The sequence below is a fragment of the Bos javanicus genome, chromosome 10, assembly GCF_032452875.1.
Source record: "Bos javanicus breed banteng chromosome 10, ARS-OSU_banteng_1.0, whole genome shotgun sequence".
Taxonomy (NCBI): domain Eukaryota; kingdom Metazoa; phylum Chordata; class Mammalia; order Artiodactyla; family Bovidae; genus Bos; species Bos javanicus.
In genome coordinates, this window is record NC_083877.1 from 9,991,051 (window position 1) to 10,008,671 (window position 17,621).

A 17,621-nucleotide genomic window follows, 5' to 3' on the forward strand; every position below is an offset into this window, starting at 1 on the left:
TAAATCTCATAAAGAATGGGGGAATATTAGAACACAGACTGGAAGGCTGGCTCATATTTCATTCATTACTGTTGAAAAAAATGTTTCAAATTATATATTATACATCCTTGTGATACTGTAATGGGTATACATACATAGAACTCAAATAGACACCCAAGAGAGTATTTTCAGTTCACCTCTTTGGAACTTAGAAATACCTTTTCCCCCAAATCAAAACATTCAAAGTGACTGTTCAATAAGAGGCAGGTGATGGAATGACAACCGTGATAAGGAGACCCTAGGTTTCATGTGTACATTATTTCCATGAGAAGACATTCCAAATTCCAGCCCTCAAAAGGCAACACTAACAGCTTTGACACGGCTTTAGCTCCGCCTCTACTGCCCCTCAACACACGCACTCTCATCCAGCCACACAAGTCCCACCCCAACTCCGTGCTCCTCCAGACAACGGGGAAGGGAATCCCAGCAGATGCTCTGCCCAGCTGGGGAGGAAGGACCCTGGGCTAAGACGTCTGGAGAGGAAAGAATGAGCAGGGACCCCTGTGACTCGGCAGTGCAGTTACGGTCTGAGTCATCAGCACAAGACCAAGCACCAGCCAAGGTCTGGATGGGGAAGGATTAAAAACTGGAAGGCTACAACAATTTGCAACACACATCAAGTTTTTAAGAGCCAGGAAATGTCACACTAAAAACCTGTTTTGTTTTGTTTTTCTTGAAAAATCAGAACCTCTGATAACTCCAGGCCCACACTCCATCTGACAACAAATAGCTGGAGTATGGGAAACAGAGATCCCACCCACAAGGGCCCTCCAACTCTCCAGTCTCTCCACTGTGCTTCACTTTCTTAGGGTAGCAGCCTGGCCCTTGTTTGTGACTCTGATCTGGATTCTCTGCAGTGCGCAGGAGTAGAAAAATTATGGAGGGAGCCCAATGTTTCAGGAGAAAACATGCTTGCGCACATCATTTTGGTCAGTATGGCAGTACCCTTGGTGAAGGAGAGAAAGGGGAAGGAGGGCAGGTCATTTCCAACTGGAAAGTGATCCCTGGCGGTGACAGCTGGAGGGGCTGGTGGAAGAGAGTTCTCATAACCACACCAGGGAAAAAAACAATGATTCTGGGACCACCATTCAAGGGTCTTATAAACAGCTAGAATGGAAATCATTCTACTCACTTGGTTAAATGTAGCAAAAAATTACCTAAAATCTTTCCCATAATTATTCCTTAGTGGCTAAAGACATGGCCACTGCTCTTGAGGGATTAAAATGATGAAACTACAACTATTTCCCCATTTTTCCAGGGGTCAGGCTCCTGTTAGTTCAAACAGAAGAGACAAATCTGAGACAAAAAAGTGAAAACAACCCCTGGGAGATGCAGTCTGCCTTGGCCTGTGATTGTTATAGGCCCTGTAAAGCCCCCCATTACCTACCAACTGCACTTCCCAGGGGGTGCAGTGGTAAAGAATCTGCCTGCCTATCCGGGAGACACAAGAGATGAGGGTTTGATCCTCATCCAAGATCCCCTGGAGTAGGAAATGGCAACCCATTCCAGTGTTGGAAAATTCCATGGACAGAGGAGCCTGGTGGGTTACAGTCCATGGGGTCACAAAGATAGGATACGATTGGGTGACTGAACATGCACGCATCACACACACACATACACACAATACACACTTGTCAGCTAGATCTTCTTAACTAATGAGTAAAGATAAAGGTGGTCCTTGAACAAAAGAAGTTGTCTTTTCCCCATTTTATCAGCAGTGATCTAGGACCATTCAGTGTGTTGGCAAGCAGCCTTGCACACATCACTATGTCTCTGGGTCATCAGGAGGCAGAATGATAAACAGGGTAGCCCATTTAATGAGGAGAGGCCCAAGGGACCACAGTTTAGAGTATTTCCATCCAATATTGCATGGGCTCCCCTGGTGGCTCAGTGGTAAAGAATCTGTACCCTTTTCGGTAGGGTTTGGTATCCTAAATGTGAATCATCACCCGATGTTTAGGTATTAAGTGACAGTACTCACTCTAGTACTCATGCCTGGAAAATCCCATGGATGGAGGAGCCTGGTAGGCTGCAGTCCATGGGGTCAGTAAGAGTTGGACTCGACTGAGTGACTTCACTTTCACTTTTCACTTTCATGCTTTGGAGAAGGCAATGGCAACCCACTCCAGTGTTCTTGCCTGGAGAATCCCAGGGACAGGGGAGCCTGGTGGGCTGCCGTCTCTGGGGTCGCAGAGTCGGACACGACTGAAGCGACTTAGCAGCAGCAGCAGCAGCATGACATTATTGCCTAAAGTTATTAGCATATTAAAATGGTGCTAAGGATTCATTTCTGTTTCTCATTATGCTAATTTCAGTGAGGAAGAAAGCCTTATTTTCATTTTTTTAGTATATTTTTCTAATTTAAAGTATCACTTTTAAAAAGCATATGATACGTTTTTAAAGTGTTATTCTCTGACTTTCAAATTAAGACATTTCCTCCCAAACTGTGGCAGGAAAAAGTGAGTGTCTACCACTAGAAATTCACGTTTGCTTTAAGAAACTGCTAGTAGATGAGGTGTGTGAGAAAACATTTTATTCTGCAAAGTTTGGGGGGGCTATTTTTAACAAAATGATATTTTGTGAATGTGTTACTTTCACGTTGTAGTGTTAGTACTAAGGGAATTATCCTGCAGGGGAAAAAAAAATGACATTCGCTCTCAGCACTGTGCAATGGTTATTAGCAATTTCTCCCTGATTCCAACACCATGTTTCTGTTATAAAATAGCTCCAGATGCTCTTTCCCCCTCAAGGGCTCTTTAAAATAGACACATTTTTAAGTCAGCTTGTGGACACTTTGTATTTCTTTAACGATTTCCATCTTAGAGCAAGTTGTCCATGTTGCAGTCTGTAGATAGCACAGAGAAATTAGCACAGGATTAGATTCAATGTTGGAATAAAAGGATGAAAATCCTGGAACTGGTGGGCTGCATCCTTTTGTCCAGAGTGGAAAATGTAAACACCTGCATTTTACGTCTTAAACTTTTGGGGGCTACTACTCAGCTATTGATTATTTCATTCCTTTGTTTCTGCGCTTCACACTTGACTCTGAGGATCCCCAAAAGGCTGGATACTGCTTCAGAATATTTCAGTCATTGTAGGAAAAGGACAACCTCTCACCTGGCAATTTCCATAATGCTGCCATAAGCAGACCGGACTCATCACACACCAGTTTGCATGGCTCGTGAGCTCTCAGCACCTCTAGTCTCCCTCTGCTCCTGCGCCTTCGCCCACGGCACCAGTTAAGACAGCCCACCCACCAGGAACGCTTTCAGCCCAGGTGCTTCCTCTTGTCTGCTCACTGTTATGGGCACTGGGAGAGAACACTCTATTGTTCCTTCATGGGAACTAATTTTTACTGTAGGCATATTGTAGTTGTTACACCACTAAAGTAGCGACATACTGTGAACCTGTAGAAGGCAGCTGGCTTCTGCCTGCCCCTCTGTGCTTGGGGGCAATCAACAGAGACGTCATGGCAGAACCACTGATGGGAGCTGGGGGTGGAGGGAAAGTAAGTAACTGATAGGCTCCCACCCCAGCCTAGTAAATCACAGTATTTGGAACTGTGGTACTTCTTCCAAGCCTTCCAGAGGATCCCAGCACGCTGTTAAAGCACTGTATGTTGGAACCATCAGGCTGAATCACACTGGGGCTCGTCACCTCTGGTCTGGAATCTGAACTGTGAACCTCGGATGGTTGTTAGTGCTCTGAGCTCTCGAGTTAAACACCATGGTTTTAAGTTCTAACTCTGTGACCCTGAACAAGTTCCCTCACTTCTCGAAGCCAGTTGGCTTATCTGTAAAATAATGCCCCATCTCAAGCCTCAAAAGACAAAGACCACAGTTCCCTCAAGACTTTAGCTCATTCTTTCAATCTTCAACCGTATATACAACATGCCAAGCATACCAAAGAAAACTAAGAACTGAAGCCAATTATCTAGCAGTTATCTTTCCAACTATCTGAATATTGGTATAGACCTAGAGTTTAAATATGCATATGTCTACATGTTTGAGAGAATGTTCCCATTTCTTCCATCATCCATAGGAAGCATGGCCACTCCAAGTGGTCAGAATGAAAGAATAATAAAAAAACTCAAAAGTGGGGCAAGGCTGAGGACAGATATCAAGAAAGATACTCGACACTGAGCTAGAGGAGACAAAGACAGAGCCAGGAAGAAAACAAGGCCAGAAAGGGAGTCAGCAGCCAGGTGCCAAGACTGAACAGGTAAACAAACTGTGGTCCATACTGAGAACCTTCAGTAACCGCCAACGAGGCAAAGTGCAGGCAATCAGAAAAACCAGATAACAGTACACATTTTGTAATCTACTGCGTGAAGTTCTAATTTTGAGGGCATGTTAATACAGTTCTTAATGAAGCCATATTTTGAGCCTAACATCTGACAACACAAGCATCTGACCCAATTTTAAAGGCATTTATAAACTAAATCTAGAGAATTCAGCTTAAACTTCACCTCAGGAGGTTAACTTTAGTTTGACAAAAAGAAAAAATGTTAAGGCTAGTCAGACTCTTTTCTCTTTTTCCCTGTAAGTAAATCAAAAGATTTAAGCACATGACATATACAAATAGCTTCAGTATGGTCAATGTGGAAAACAGGCTCATTCGTGTACCCTGTTTCTAGATTAGAAGACTCAATATTGTTAATGTGTCTGTTATCCTCAAGTTGGTCTACTGATTCAATGAGATCCAAACCCAAGCAGACCCCTCTTTTTTCTTGGTAGAAACTGGCCACCTCATTCTAAAACTAACAAGGGGATACAGAATATCTAGCATAGCCAAGATAATTCTTGGGGGGTTGGGAAATACAAAGGTAGGCAACTTGCCCTGAATCTAAAGTTTGTGGGTCTCTAACAGAAATTCTGTCATAATAACACCTCATTTTGCACATAAGCCTATCTTTTTAAAAATAAAGTCAACTCAGGCACATAGCACACTAAAACAGTAAAACTCTATTGGTACCAAAACAGTATACTCACAGCATTCCTCAAAGTGTGATCTGGGGACCACTTGCAACAGAATCACCCTTAAAGAGCTTCTTTAAAATATTGACAGATTTTCCCCCAGACCTAATGAATCAGACTTTTAGAAGTGAGCTCCAGGAATTTGAATTTCTAACAAGCTTCCCAGGCTGATACTAATGTACTCTAACATTTGAAAGTGAAAAAAAAAAAAAAAAAAGTGAAAGTCAGTCGCTCAGTCAGGTCCAACTCTTTGCGATCCCATGGACTGTAGCCTGCTCTGCTTCTCTGTCCATGGAATTCTCCAGGCAAGAAAACTGGAGTGGGTTGCCATTTCCTTTTCCAGGGGATCTTTCCGACCCGGTGATTGTACCTGGGTCTCCTGCATTGCAGGCATGTTCTTTACCAACCTAGAACTTATTAGATTGTTTCCTAAAAGACAGGGGCCTCTTCCTATGCTCACCTGAGCAGAGATGCTATCTTCACGTGACTTTGAAATCAAAAAGAAGCAAGATTTACCTTCTCTGGTGGGTGGTTGGTTATGAGGGTTGTAGCTCTTTCAGTAAATACGTTTGTTGAATACATATTTTTATATCCTGTTGCAACTTCTTCACCATCTCGGAAATCAAGAGCACATCGTGTGACATTCAGAGCGTCAATTAAGGTGCAGCGCTCATGGGAGTAGTAATCTTCACTGCCTAGAAGATATCCTACGACGGAGATGGGAGATGGAAGTAGTCAGCATAGCATAAAACTTGTTAAACAAATGGAGGCTTCAGCATTTAATTGCCTAATGCAATTGATTACCCATGACAAGGCTAATCAAATGACAAGGCTAATCAGAGCACCGTTTTTAACATCTCTATATTTGCCAGCATAAGGCATTAAAATGTTATTGTAAAAAAATCAAAAGCCATCCTTCAATCTTTAGAACGTAAGCTCTATTGTGTAACTCTCAAAGTGAGTGATTGCAAGTAAATATGGTTTTAAAAATCAGAGGTAACATTCAGCAAAGGTGATGACATCTTAATCATTTAAAGCTATCTAACGGCTAAACTAGCATGCGGTTAATGTGATTTGTTACAAGTTTTTACTCTGAGGTGATCACGTAAATGAATGCAGGATTCAAATAACATTGATATTGACCTTGGCCTACTGGCTTCAAGGTTATGTATAGAAGGAGCTCTTGGAGGAACCATCTTTAGTCAGATGCTGACACCCACTGGTGAGAGACACAAACTTTTCTAAACGGAGGATCTCTAAACAGAACAGAACCAAAAGAGCAAACTAATGTACAGCACTGAAATTAGATTTTTCTACCTACAGTGACCCCAATTTTGTTCCAAATTTAAATGACATCTATCCCACAATTTAGACTTACACACAGGAGAAAATGGGTTTTCTCAACTTTACTTGTTTCTGCAAATGTTCCATATTTTCCAAAAATATTAAAATAAGTTGCACTGCATGTTGTAGGATTCTATTTCTATGAAACATTCAGAATAGGCAAATCTATACAGACAGAAAGTAGGTTAGCGGTTGCCTAGGGCTCTCAGGGTTGGGGGAAATGTGCATGACTGATAACTGGTATGGGTTTTCTTTGTCGGGGGAGGCGTGATAGAAATGTTCTTCATCTGGATTGTGAGGACAAATGCTCTTTATCTGGATTGTGATGACAGTGGCAAAACCCTGTGAATTTATTAAAGATCAATGAATTGTACACTTCTATTGAGTGAACCTATGGTATCTGAATTACACCTCAATAAAGCTATTCAAAAGAAATAACTGTGCTGGACTATGAACTATTTCCTGACAAACACTGCTTATTAATATTAAAATAAAGATGAGGGACTTCACTGGCAGTCCAGTGATTAAGACTTTGCCTTCCAATGCAGGGGGTGCAGGTTCGATCCCTGGTTGGAGACCTAAGATCCTACATGTCTTGGGTCCAAAAAAATCAAACCATAAAACAGAAGCAATATCATAACAAATTGAATAAAGATTTTAAAATGACCCACATTTTAAAAAAAAGCTTTAAAGATGATATAATTGATCTAACCCTTTCCTCAGCTCTGAATATTTCCTATAATCACAATTAAAAGCCTTACACACCTTACACAGCAAATGAATTAATTAAAAAAATTAATTTCTTCCTTTTCCATGGTTCAGTAAATTCAAAGTCCTGAATATAACAAATATCTTGGTCTCAAGATAACTCTTTAAATGGTAATCTTTTATCCTACATGATAACAGAAAGGGAAAGCCAGTATATTTGTCGATTAATATGCAACAGAATAGTCAAAGCTATGGTTTTTCCAGTAGTCATGTATGGATGTGAGACTAGGAATAAAAAGAAAGCTGAGTGCCGAAGAAATGATGCTTTTGAACTGTGGTGTTTGAGAAGACTCTTGAGAGTCCCTTGGACTGCAAGGAGATCCAACCAGTCCATCCTAAAGGAAATCAGTCCTGAATATTCATTGGAAGCACTGATGCTGCAGCTGAAGCTCCACTACTTTGGCCACCTGATTCGAAGAACTGACTCATTGGAAAAGTCCCTGATGCCGGGAAAGATTGAAGGCGGGAGGAGAAGGGGACGACAGAGGATGAGATGGTTGGATGGCATCACCGACTCAATGGACATGAGTTTGAGCAAGCTCCGGGAGTTGGTGATGGACAGGGAAGCCTGGTGTGCTGCACTCTATGGGGTCGCAAAGAGTCAGACACGACTGAGAAACTGCATTGATGTAGTAGAAAAATAAATATATCTATGAAAATAACTTCAGCCCTTATATGGGTAATTAGAGGGGTCAGGACACTGGTGTTCTATATTAATAACTATTCGTTATTGGTAATACCTTGAGGAATCACTTCGGGTTCTTTATTTGTAAGTATAAACTGTTTTCTATCATTTGGGAAGATACATGCAAAGGCTATATTTGATTAAAAGATGTATGAATTGTAAATATTAACAAGTTAGTACAGATGAAAGGATTCTAGAAATTGGACTCTTTATTCATATAATAGATCTGTTCAGACTGGACTGAACTGATCCTATGCAACCATGTGGACAGTCGCTTGGAGCTGTTCTCATCTTAGGATGAGACCCCAAATCCACAAATTTGACCTTTGGGGCTGAGCCTAAAGAAGATGGCAGCTGATACTTTTTTGGGAAAAATGAAAAACTACTTTTTGAACAATTAAAACCTCTGACTGCTGTATTTAACAGCCTCATTAAGATATAATTCACACACCATACAAATCTCCCAGATAAAATGTACAATTCAATGGTTCTTAGTGTACTCACAGAGACGAGCAGCAAGGCCCACAATCATCTGACTGGTTTTTACCAGGACATCTAAGCCTTCCTAGTGATAATAGCTCGTGGTCATCATGCCCTCCTTGTCTGTGAGCCTCCCTTCCATAGGAATGTGAGGTGTCACTCTGTCTAAATCCAGTTAGGCTTCTGTCTCATAAATGGTTTTTTAATTTAAAAAATTTAATATCTATAATTCTTCCAGTTGCCAGAATATAGGTATCGATCCATCTTTTTGCAAAGGCCTGAGTGAAAACTGTCAAAGGATGTAGAGGCTGTTTTTGCCTTTAGAATATCCAAGATGACAAAGAAGTCTTACATCCAAGTCCTATTTTTTAATGGCTCTTTAAGGATACTGAGGATATATCCAGGTTCACTAAGAAAGAACACATGAGGAACTTCCCTGGTGATCTAGCAGTTACGACTGCACTCCCAATGCAGGGAGACCCAGGTTCAATCCCTATGCGGGGAACTAAGACCTCACATGCCACAACTAAGACCAGGAACAGCCAAATAAATAAATACATATTTAAGAGAAAGAAAGGAAGAAGGCACAGTGATTAGCAATGTCTGCTAGAGAACCGAGATGGGAACAGGACACACAGTCGCATGTCTGGATCCTTGCATCTCAACCTTAACCCTGGTTCCAACAAGGCACTACAGAGCTGTGAGCTCTGATTGCATTGATATGGCCCTCGACCATCCCTTCAACCAAAAGGGACTCGGGTACTCTGGCTCTAGCTTGAGTAAAAGACAATGCTTCAAGCAACACCTACAAGACAACCACTATTTTGTTACAAAAATGATGTTTCTGAGGATGCTGTCCACCTTACTTTCTCCCAAAGGAGAAATTTCTCTCAGGTCTAAGAGCCAGAAAATGCTTTACTCTTCCTGAACATCTGGTTTCCATTTAACTTGTAAATAATATGACTCTTATAGACTGCTTTTCTTTTTCCCTTTGGACATAAGAAGTCTCAAATCTCAGAGTTCAATGTGAAGTCCACCTACAGCCATGCAGCTGTTCTGCTTTGTTTTGTTTTTAAATAATTCAGTGCCATGCAACTAGTCCATCTTTTTCTACTCACCCTGATTTTTCATTCTATTTATTTCTTAAAAATTTACATTCAGTGTATGTTCTCTTTTGGATACGGCAGGTTGTAAATAAATGAAGAGACAAGTGGGAAGTTGGTAGCAAGCTAAACGCCTAGACAGATAAAACAGAATATTCTAGCTAGACAGAAAGCAAAATATGAAAAGACCTTGATAGATATATAGCGCCTGGCGAGATAAACAGGTTGTTACAGTATGGTTCGTAATAGGTTTGCCGCTGCTGCTGCTAAGTCACTTCAGTCGTGTCTGACTCTGTGCGACCCCAGAGACGGCAGCCCACCAGGCTTCCCCGTTCCTGGGATTCTCCAGGCAAGAACACTGGGGTGGGTTGCCATTTCCTTCTCCAGTAATAGGTTTAAAGAGAGCATATTTGAAAACAAACTATAGGCTTTACATTTATTTTTACAGGGCTATCACACCCATAAAATATTTATTACTTCTTATCTCTTCTATTAACATTTGTTATTTACCCTTCCATTTTATTTATTTGCTCTATCTTCCCCAAATTAGTGATTTCAAAAACAGATCTCAAGAATGGGGAAAGGATACCAATGGAAAAGAAGCTTTTTATCTCCAGGAAAAACAAAACTAAACAAAACCTTTGAACACAGTTCATGAGGAGAAAAGAATATTCTGAACTTTTGTGAAGGAAATATTCTTGTATTGAGTTTTGCCTGAAACTTTTTTTCAAAAAATCAGTCTGTATCCCCTTTCAGTCATAGAGTTTTCTTACAGCACAGAGGCCTCTGACAGCAGACTCTTCAAAGGACCCCGTGTGCTGGCCAGAACCCTGGTGGAGGTAACTGCTGTCCCAGCACGCCCGGAGCGCACTGCCATGTCTCGGGCCTCCCAGTGCTACTGACTGATGCATTCTGCTTTCAGTTTCTGGTCATTTCACTTGTTTTATGAGAGAGCTGCAGTTGGTCTGCGTTGGTACAGAAACATGCATTTCCATTACCAAAGTAGGTATCAAATCCTCGGCGTGTTGGAAGACATTCTTTCCGGTACATGCCCAGGTGCCACTTTCCAACCATGTGGGTAGCGTAGCCTGCTTCTTTTAGAAGCTGGGGCAGGAGTTTTTCATCCAGAGGAATGCAGCTGGGCTGACAGGGCCAGATTATTTGATGCTGTAAACCTGTGTGGATCTGAAAAGACATAAACATAAAATTATGGATTAATGATGTTGAAACATTCTAAACAAGCAGATAAAGTGGTTGCCTAATTTATTGGACATATCTGTGGACCTGAATGTTTAATTTGGTTCCTGTACCAATTTAAGGCATTTCTAAAAGGCATTTTTATCACTTATTCAAATAAGGTAATAGACATAAATAAGATTTTGAAGGAAATGAATAAAAGCACTCTAACAAATGTTAGATAGTTTCTACAAATATTTATTCAGGAATTATGTTAGAAACCATTAACTTAAGTTTTCACTTCCTACTTCAAAAGGGTAGCTATAATATGAAGTGTGGATCTATCAAGGAAAAAGTGTTCTAATTCCTATGCATGTGAAAAGCTGGCGTTTGATCAGAAGGAGCTTCTATAATTTTTCAAGTCTTGAGTTTTTAAAAGGGTATAATGAAGGTGAGGATTTGCATTTCTTATTCTACCTTATAGAAACCATAATTTCAAAAGACAGTGACCAGTTTTTCTTTAAAAAAGAAAACAGCCACCTACCCGACAGGTTAGGAGTGGTTCATACAAGTCTGCCGAGGGGGCAAGCACCACACAACCAACTTTAACAAATGATCGTGTGTTGAGTCTTGGAGTAATATTAAAATAGAATGTCTACAATTATATGAAAAGGCCATTAAAATAACCCTCCCTTTGCCAACTATACGTCTATGTGAGGCTAGACGTTCTTCAACAACTTACCAAAACAATATATGGTTAATCTTTCACCAACTGGGGGGAAGGGGCACTAACCTCCGTGTAGCTGAAAATCTGAGTATAACTTTACAGTCGGTTGCATCCAGGGATTTAACCAACCACAGGTCATGCAGCATCATAGCACATATTTAGTAAACAAAATCCACTCCACATATAAGTGGACCCTTACAGTTTGAACTCGTACTGTTCAAGGGTCAACTTGATTGCACTGGTTGGACACAGAAGCAGACGTAATGTCATAAACTAGCTAGTTTCTATTCATAGAAAACAGACAAAAATAGAAAACAACCATCACTCTTCTTGCAGAATTCTTTTGTTTTGGAAAACACAAAATAGCCTATTTTCCCTAAGCTATTTATGTTAATGTGTAATAGAATTATATTGTCATTTTTCAATGAATAAAAAAAATATTTAAAATTTTTATTTTAATTTTTAATATGGTAAAGTTTGAAAGGGATAACCACATAAACATAAGCTCTATGGGGTCTTCAATTTTTAAGCAGGTACATGCTTTGTTTTAAATTCATGGCAATAAACAGATATGAAGTAAACACAAAAACAAAACAAAAACCTTCAATTTTTTTTTAATGTATTACAAACTACTTACTATTAACTAGCTTTCTCATAAACTTTGACATTGTCTTGAATTTCATTTTTTGTGTGCCTGTCCAGACCCAATCCTTTTGGAAACGTATTTGCTATTGCTTGATTTCATGATATCTTTCCATGCCCTCCTAAAGGGCCATGTGGAATATCATAAATGTTAAAGTGAGTTTTTTTTGAAGGTGATAATATGTTTGCTAACTTGATAGTGTGATAATGGCTTCACGGGCATATACATATCAAAACTTACCAAACTGCATAGTTGAATTATATGCAGTTTATTGCTTCCCTGGTAGCTCAGATGGTAAAGAATCTGCATCAATGCAGAAAAGCCAGGTTCGATCCCTGGGTTGGGAAGATCCCCTGAAGAAGGGAATGGCTACCCACTCTAGTATTCTTGCCTGGAGAATTCCATGGACAGAGGAGCATGAAGGGCTGCTTTTTTCCATGGAGTCGCAGAGTTGGATATGACTGAGCGACTAACATCTAGTGCATGTCAATTATACCTCAATAAAGCTATTTAAAAATAAAAGTGAGTTTAAATTTTCTGTTCAGATTTTGTGCCCTCCCTAGGAATAACTGGACCTCTACACTGGGACATGTTCCAGATGCCCTTCATTTGCCCTCCAAATCCCCAATTTGCCTTCTGTCCTGTTTTCAGCCTGGGAAATCGACCTACCGGGACCAAATCAAAAACCTTCTGCACCTCTTGGTTCTGACTGGGTTCAGTCAATGGGGAGCCCAGACAGGGATTGGAGGGAGGGAAGAGATGAATGGCCCCGAGTGGCCAGGTTATCTGCATCCTGCAGGCCATTCTGAAAGTGGCCTTCTCGACAGGATTCTCTGTTTCCAGGTTCTGGTCTCACCTCTTCCTTTCCTTCCCTTCTGGTCTACGAGTAGTAACAGCTCCAGTGAGTCATACGCTATTTCTTTCTGTTTCCCCAACACATTCACACCTTTTAAAAATAGTCCCTGGGACCTCCCTGGTGGTCCAGTGGTTAAGACTCCAAGTTCCCATGTCAGGGGGCCGAGGTTCAATACCTGGTCAAGGAGCTGGATCCCACATGCTGCAACTAAAAAAGTAAAATAAAATAAAAATAGTCCCTTTGTGAATAAACTCTCCCTAAATGGTCCTAATTGGAATATGCCATCTCTTTCCAACTGGGATCCTGAATCATAAGGATGTGACTATATCCAGGCTGGGAAAGGGAGACATTGCTCTCTAAACATACACAAGCATGCACACACACACACACACACACACATACACACCCCTCAAATAATAGGATTCTGTCCATGGTTAACACTAGAAGTTACTCAATGGAAAATTAATCCTGGCTTCAAAAACTTCATAATCTGTACTAACTGGCAACAGCAGAGGATACGGAAAGATAGCATTTTACAGAGTTCAAAAGACCCAGTGGAGATAAACATTATGTGCAAATTTCTTTAAATGGAAAGTTCATCCATCACTTGATCTCCGGTCGCTGTAAAGCACTGCCAGGGGATGCTGTGTGATTTGCTCTTCCAAGGCCATGGGCACCACGCCAGGTGGTCAGCTGAAGCTTCCTCTATTATCTAAAATCCTATGGAGCAGGGAACGTTCTTTTCAATTCCTGAGAATTTATTCGACAGAGCATTTTTATGGCATGACTCGGGGAGCGGAAGCCAAAGTCTGGATCACAGCCAAAAACATATTTTTGGTTTGTTCACACACTGTTTGAAGTGAGGAAGCTGTAGTGTGTTGAGAAGCTGTAAACAGGCAAACACAGAACTGAGCTTGGGTTTAGCACCAAACTGTAGAACCACGCCATGCTTCACGGGGCAGGATGGTAATAAGGCGCCAAGAAGAATCAAAAGAAAAAACAAGCATCCCCTTGGCAACACAACAGCATCTAAAACAATTCCATTCTAACATCTGCCTTCAGTGTTTGGAGAGTAGGCATTGAATGGAGAGGGTCCTACAGATAGTATGCTGCTGCTGCTAAGTCGCTTCAGTCGTGTCCAACTCTGTGCGACCCCAGAGACGGCAGCCTACCAGGCTCCCCGGTCCCTGGGATTCTCCAGGCAAGAACACTGGAGTGGGTTGCCATTTCCTTCTCCAATGCATGAACGTGAAAAGTGAAAGTGAAGTCACTCAGTTGTGTCCGACTCTTAGCGACCCCATGGACTGCAGCCCACCAGGCTCCTCCGTCCATGGGATTTTCCAGGCAAGAGTACTGGAGTGGGGTGGTAAAGGAGAGTCCAAAGAGGTTACTTTCTCTCCGTAGCTGTCTCTTCTTCATTAAACAAAGCCTCAAAAAAACAGCTTCTCCTAAAATTTTACTTGAATGTCAAGGATTCCCTCCACAAAGGCAAAGAGTCTGCAGAGTTAGTCAAGGATCTGGCTTGTCTCTGGGTGCTTTCTATGAGAAAAGTGATGAGAAATCTTTGTTTACATATTTTGCTGCATGTAAAAATGTATTTGACCCTGTAAGTTATTGACCTTGAATATACTATCAGGGTGGTCTCTTGAGAATTCAAAAAAAAAAAACAACACTCTCCTGGAAAGGGAGGAGAAAGGTTGGCTCCCACGTCAGAATCTCATAGGCAGCCTGTCGATTACCAATCTATTTGGAAGCTCAGAGCACTGGGTTTCAGTTACTCTTGTAATAAGCTCTCCCAAGGGCCAGGGAGACCCTGCTACATACACGGCATGCGTGTGTGTGCTCAGTCGTGCCCAACTCTTTGCGACCCCAAGCACTGCAGCCTGCCAGGCTTTCCTGTCCATGGTACTTTTCCAGACAAGAATACTGGAGTGGGTTGCCATTTCTTACTCCATTCTCCATATGACAGAAGGATTTTTGGTTTGTTTTATCAAATTAGCACTTTGACAATGCAGTTATGAATTTTCAAAGAGCCAAAAATCTCTTTGCAGGTGAACAAGGTGGAAGTCTAAAGTCAAAACTTGACATGAAAAGCAAAATTTTCATGTGTGTGTGTGTACTGGCAATGGACGCTATTTCTCTGAACTTCAGCAGTGTCGAGATAACACCCAGGGGAGCAGAGCAGGATTCCGCCTGTCAGTCTGACCTGAGCACGATGAGCTCACTGCAGCCCTGGATTTGGGCAATACCTCCTGCTGCAATACTTGAAAATTCCTAAAAAATGGGTAGCTCTGCTCTTCCACGTTATACACCAGGGAGCCCAACGGAGAGCTTCATGACCAGAACACGATCACAGAACATGCTGGGGGCCAGGCAGGAGTTCAGAAGTGCCAGCCTGGGCCTGGGCCAGAGCACTACAGGTTTTAACCATGGCTGAGTACCACTCGTGCCACCTTAGGATTTATCCCTGAACAAATGGATAGTGGAGAACCTGCTCCCTCCCAGTTAGCCTTCTAAAAAGCAGTCAGCTGCCTGCACTGCTGATGCCAAGAGCGACAGAACACACATTATGTGTGTCGGGGGCCTGGCTCTGCCATCTGGCCTAGTCCTTCAGAACTCGGGCTGCAGAACTGGCTGGCGTCACTGACAGTTTTAAGCGTCTATTTATTTTGGTGTTGATTAGCAAAGAGTGTAAATCTCTGACCAAACCACAAAGGGATGTTGTTTGCAAAAGGAATAAACAAGGCAAACGCTGTTTCACTGCCTTCCTGTTTAAATTATAAATCCAGCCGAGAGCCCAGAATGAAAAGGAAGGACGATATGGAGGAAAAAGAATTTTTAGAAAAGTGATATGAATAAGGAAACAGAGCTACCAGACAGTAACAGCTTATGCTCAGAGTGATTCTTGGAATACAAACTTCAAGTGTCAACCAACCTAAAAATCCCGTAAGTTAATGATTCATATTCCACTCAACTCCGAACTTTTTATTCCCTCTTTTCCCATTATTTGGGAAGTAAAAAAGGTAAAAATTAGATTAAAAAAAAAATCTTCAACATTTGCAGACTAAGGACTCCAGTTGCCCCTTCCCTCTTGGGAAAATGCCTCTCGGCTCAGACTAGGCTCAGAAAGAACACTTGGCTTCAATAAAAACAAAAGACCCATCAGAGCAAGTCATCACCCCCTCCTCACTCCCTTCCCCTTCCTTCAACGAAGCCCTGATGTGTTTGTTGTAGAGGGCAGCCATCTTGTTTGTCAGTATGAAGCAGATGCATCCTTTACTCCTCCCCTCAAATGAGCACAGGAATAAAGACCAGCAAGTGCTTTCTCTTCGGAGGCCCCAGTGGCCTCTGGATTACATGCTCCTCTTATGGCTCACTCCTTGGATACCTCGGCAATAAGTCATAAGTGAGTGAGGGTCGCTCAGTTGTGTCTGACTCTTTGCGACCCTTTGGACTATGCAGTCCATGGAATTCTCCAGGCAAGAATACTGGAGTGGGCAGCCTTTCACTTCTCCAGGGGATCTTCCCAACCCAGGGATTGAATCCATGTCTCCTTCATTGCAGGCAGATTCTTTACCAGCTGAGCCACCAGGGAAGGCCAAGAATACTGGAGTGGGGAGCCGTTCCCTTCTCCAGGGGATCTTCCCAACCCATGGATCAAACCCAGGTCTCCTGCATTGCAGGCAGATTCTTTACCAGCTGAGCCACCAGGGAAGTAAGTCATATGAACACTCCTAATGTGGGACTGGGCTTCCCCAGTGGTGCTAGTGGTAAAGAACCTGCCTGCCAATGCAGGAGACTTAAGAATGATGGGTTCGATCCCTGGGTGGGGAAGATGCCCTGGAGGAGGGCACAGCAACCCACTCCAGTGTTCTTGCCTGGAGAATCCCACAGACAGAGGAGCCTCGTGGGCTCTAGTCCGTAGGAGCGCAAAGAGTTGGACATGATGAAGCGACTGAACACAGGCAGGCAATGTGTGACCACTTTTCCCCAAGACTCCGCCCCTTTCTTCCAACGCTTGACTCCTCTTTGCCCCACTTCTTAGAGTCAGGGAGAGGTGACCAGGGACAGGAGACGCTGAGAGGCATGCACTCACAGGGCTGACAGAGACTGAGCAGACAGGACACGAGGAATGAGGCAGTGAGGAAAAGCCGCAGGGAGGTGAGAGCCTGCCTAGACGGAACTGCTTCCTCTTTCCACACCCTCTTCTGCCTGCAGCTGTGGGGTCCTCCCTGCTCACATTCTTAAAGCTAACTAGAAGCCAAAGTCAAATATCACCCACCATGCTCCCACACAGCCTCCTTCCTAGATCTCCTGTCCAAGGTTCTGCTACAGGCGTGAGTGAAAAGGCGTGAAAGTGTCTTGTCCGCTTATCAAAGTGATGAAGACAAATGTGGCATGGGTCCCTTAAGAATGAAACCCTGGCATCATCTTTCATTGCTTTTATCCTCTGCCAAGGTTTATAGAGTGCTGGTGGAGCAGCCCCTTCAGTTCCCAAGGTAAGAATGTTCCCAGGTGAGGACCAAAGTTACTCTTTTTTTTTTCCCCCCAGAAGGAAGTGCTTCTATAAAGGCTTACCAGTTTTGTGACCCTTTCATCCTTTTAATTTCTTAAAAAGGAAGCCAGGGCACTAGAAATGACCTGTCAACCCTACGCAGTTAAGACAGTGAGCTCTTTCAGGAAACACACAAGTGTTAAAGCGCTTAGCAAAGTCATTCATTTAGTTGCTCAACATTGGGTGCTTCTCTGGGTCAGAGACAAGCAGGGCAATCTAGTGGGGAAGTCGACTTGAGAATAGACAGCCACGCTGAAAATGTGAACTGG

The 17,621-nt window shown here is 42.4% G+C and overlaps 1 protein-coding gene across 1 annotated transcript in view; it reads right to left on the reverse strand.

Moving 5' to 3' along the window:
• The window catches only part of ARSB (arylsulfatase B), a 175,275-nt gene that overhangs the window by 146,048 nt on the left and 11,606 nt on the right, over positions 1–17,621 (reverse strand). Inside the window, exons 2-3 of the mRNA XM_061430034.1 lie at positions 10,394–10,580; positions 5,532–5,722 (exon numbers count right to left, since the gene is read on the reverse strand). Coding sequence (XP_061286018.1) covers positions 5,532–5,722; positions 10,394–10,580 — 378 coding nt within the window. The remainder of the gene's footprint in view (positions 1–5,531; positions 5,723–10,393; positions 10,581–17,621) is intronic.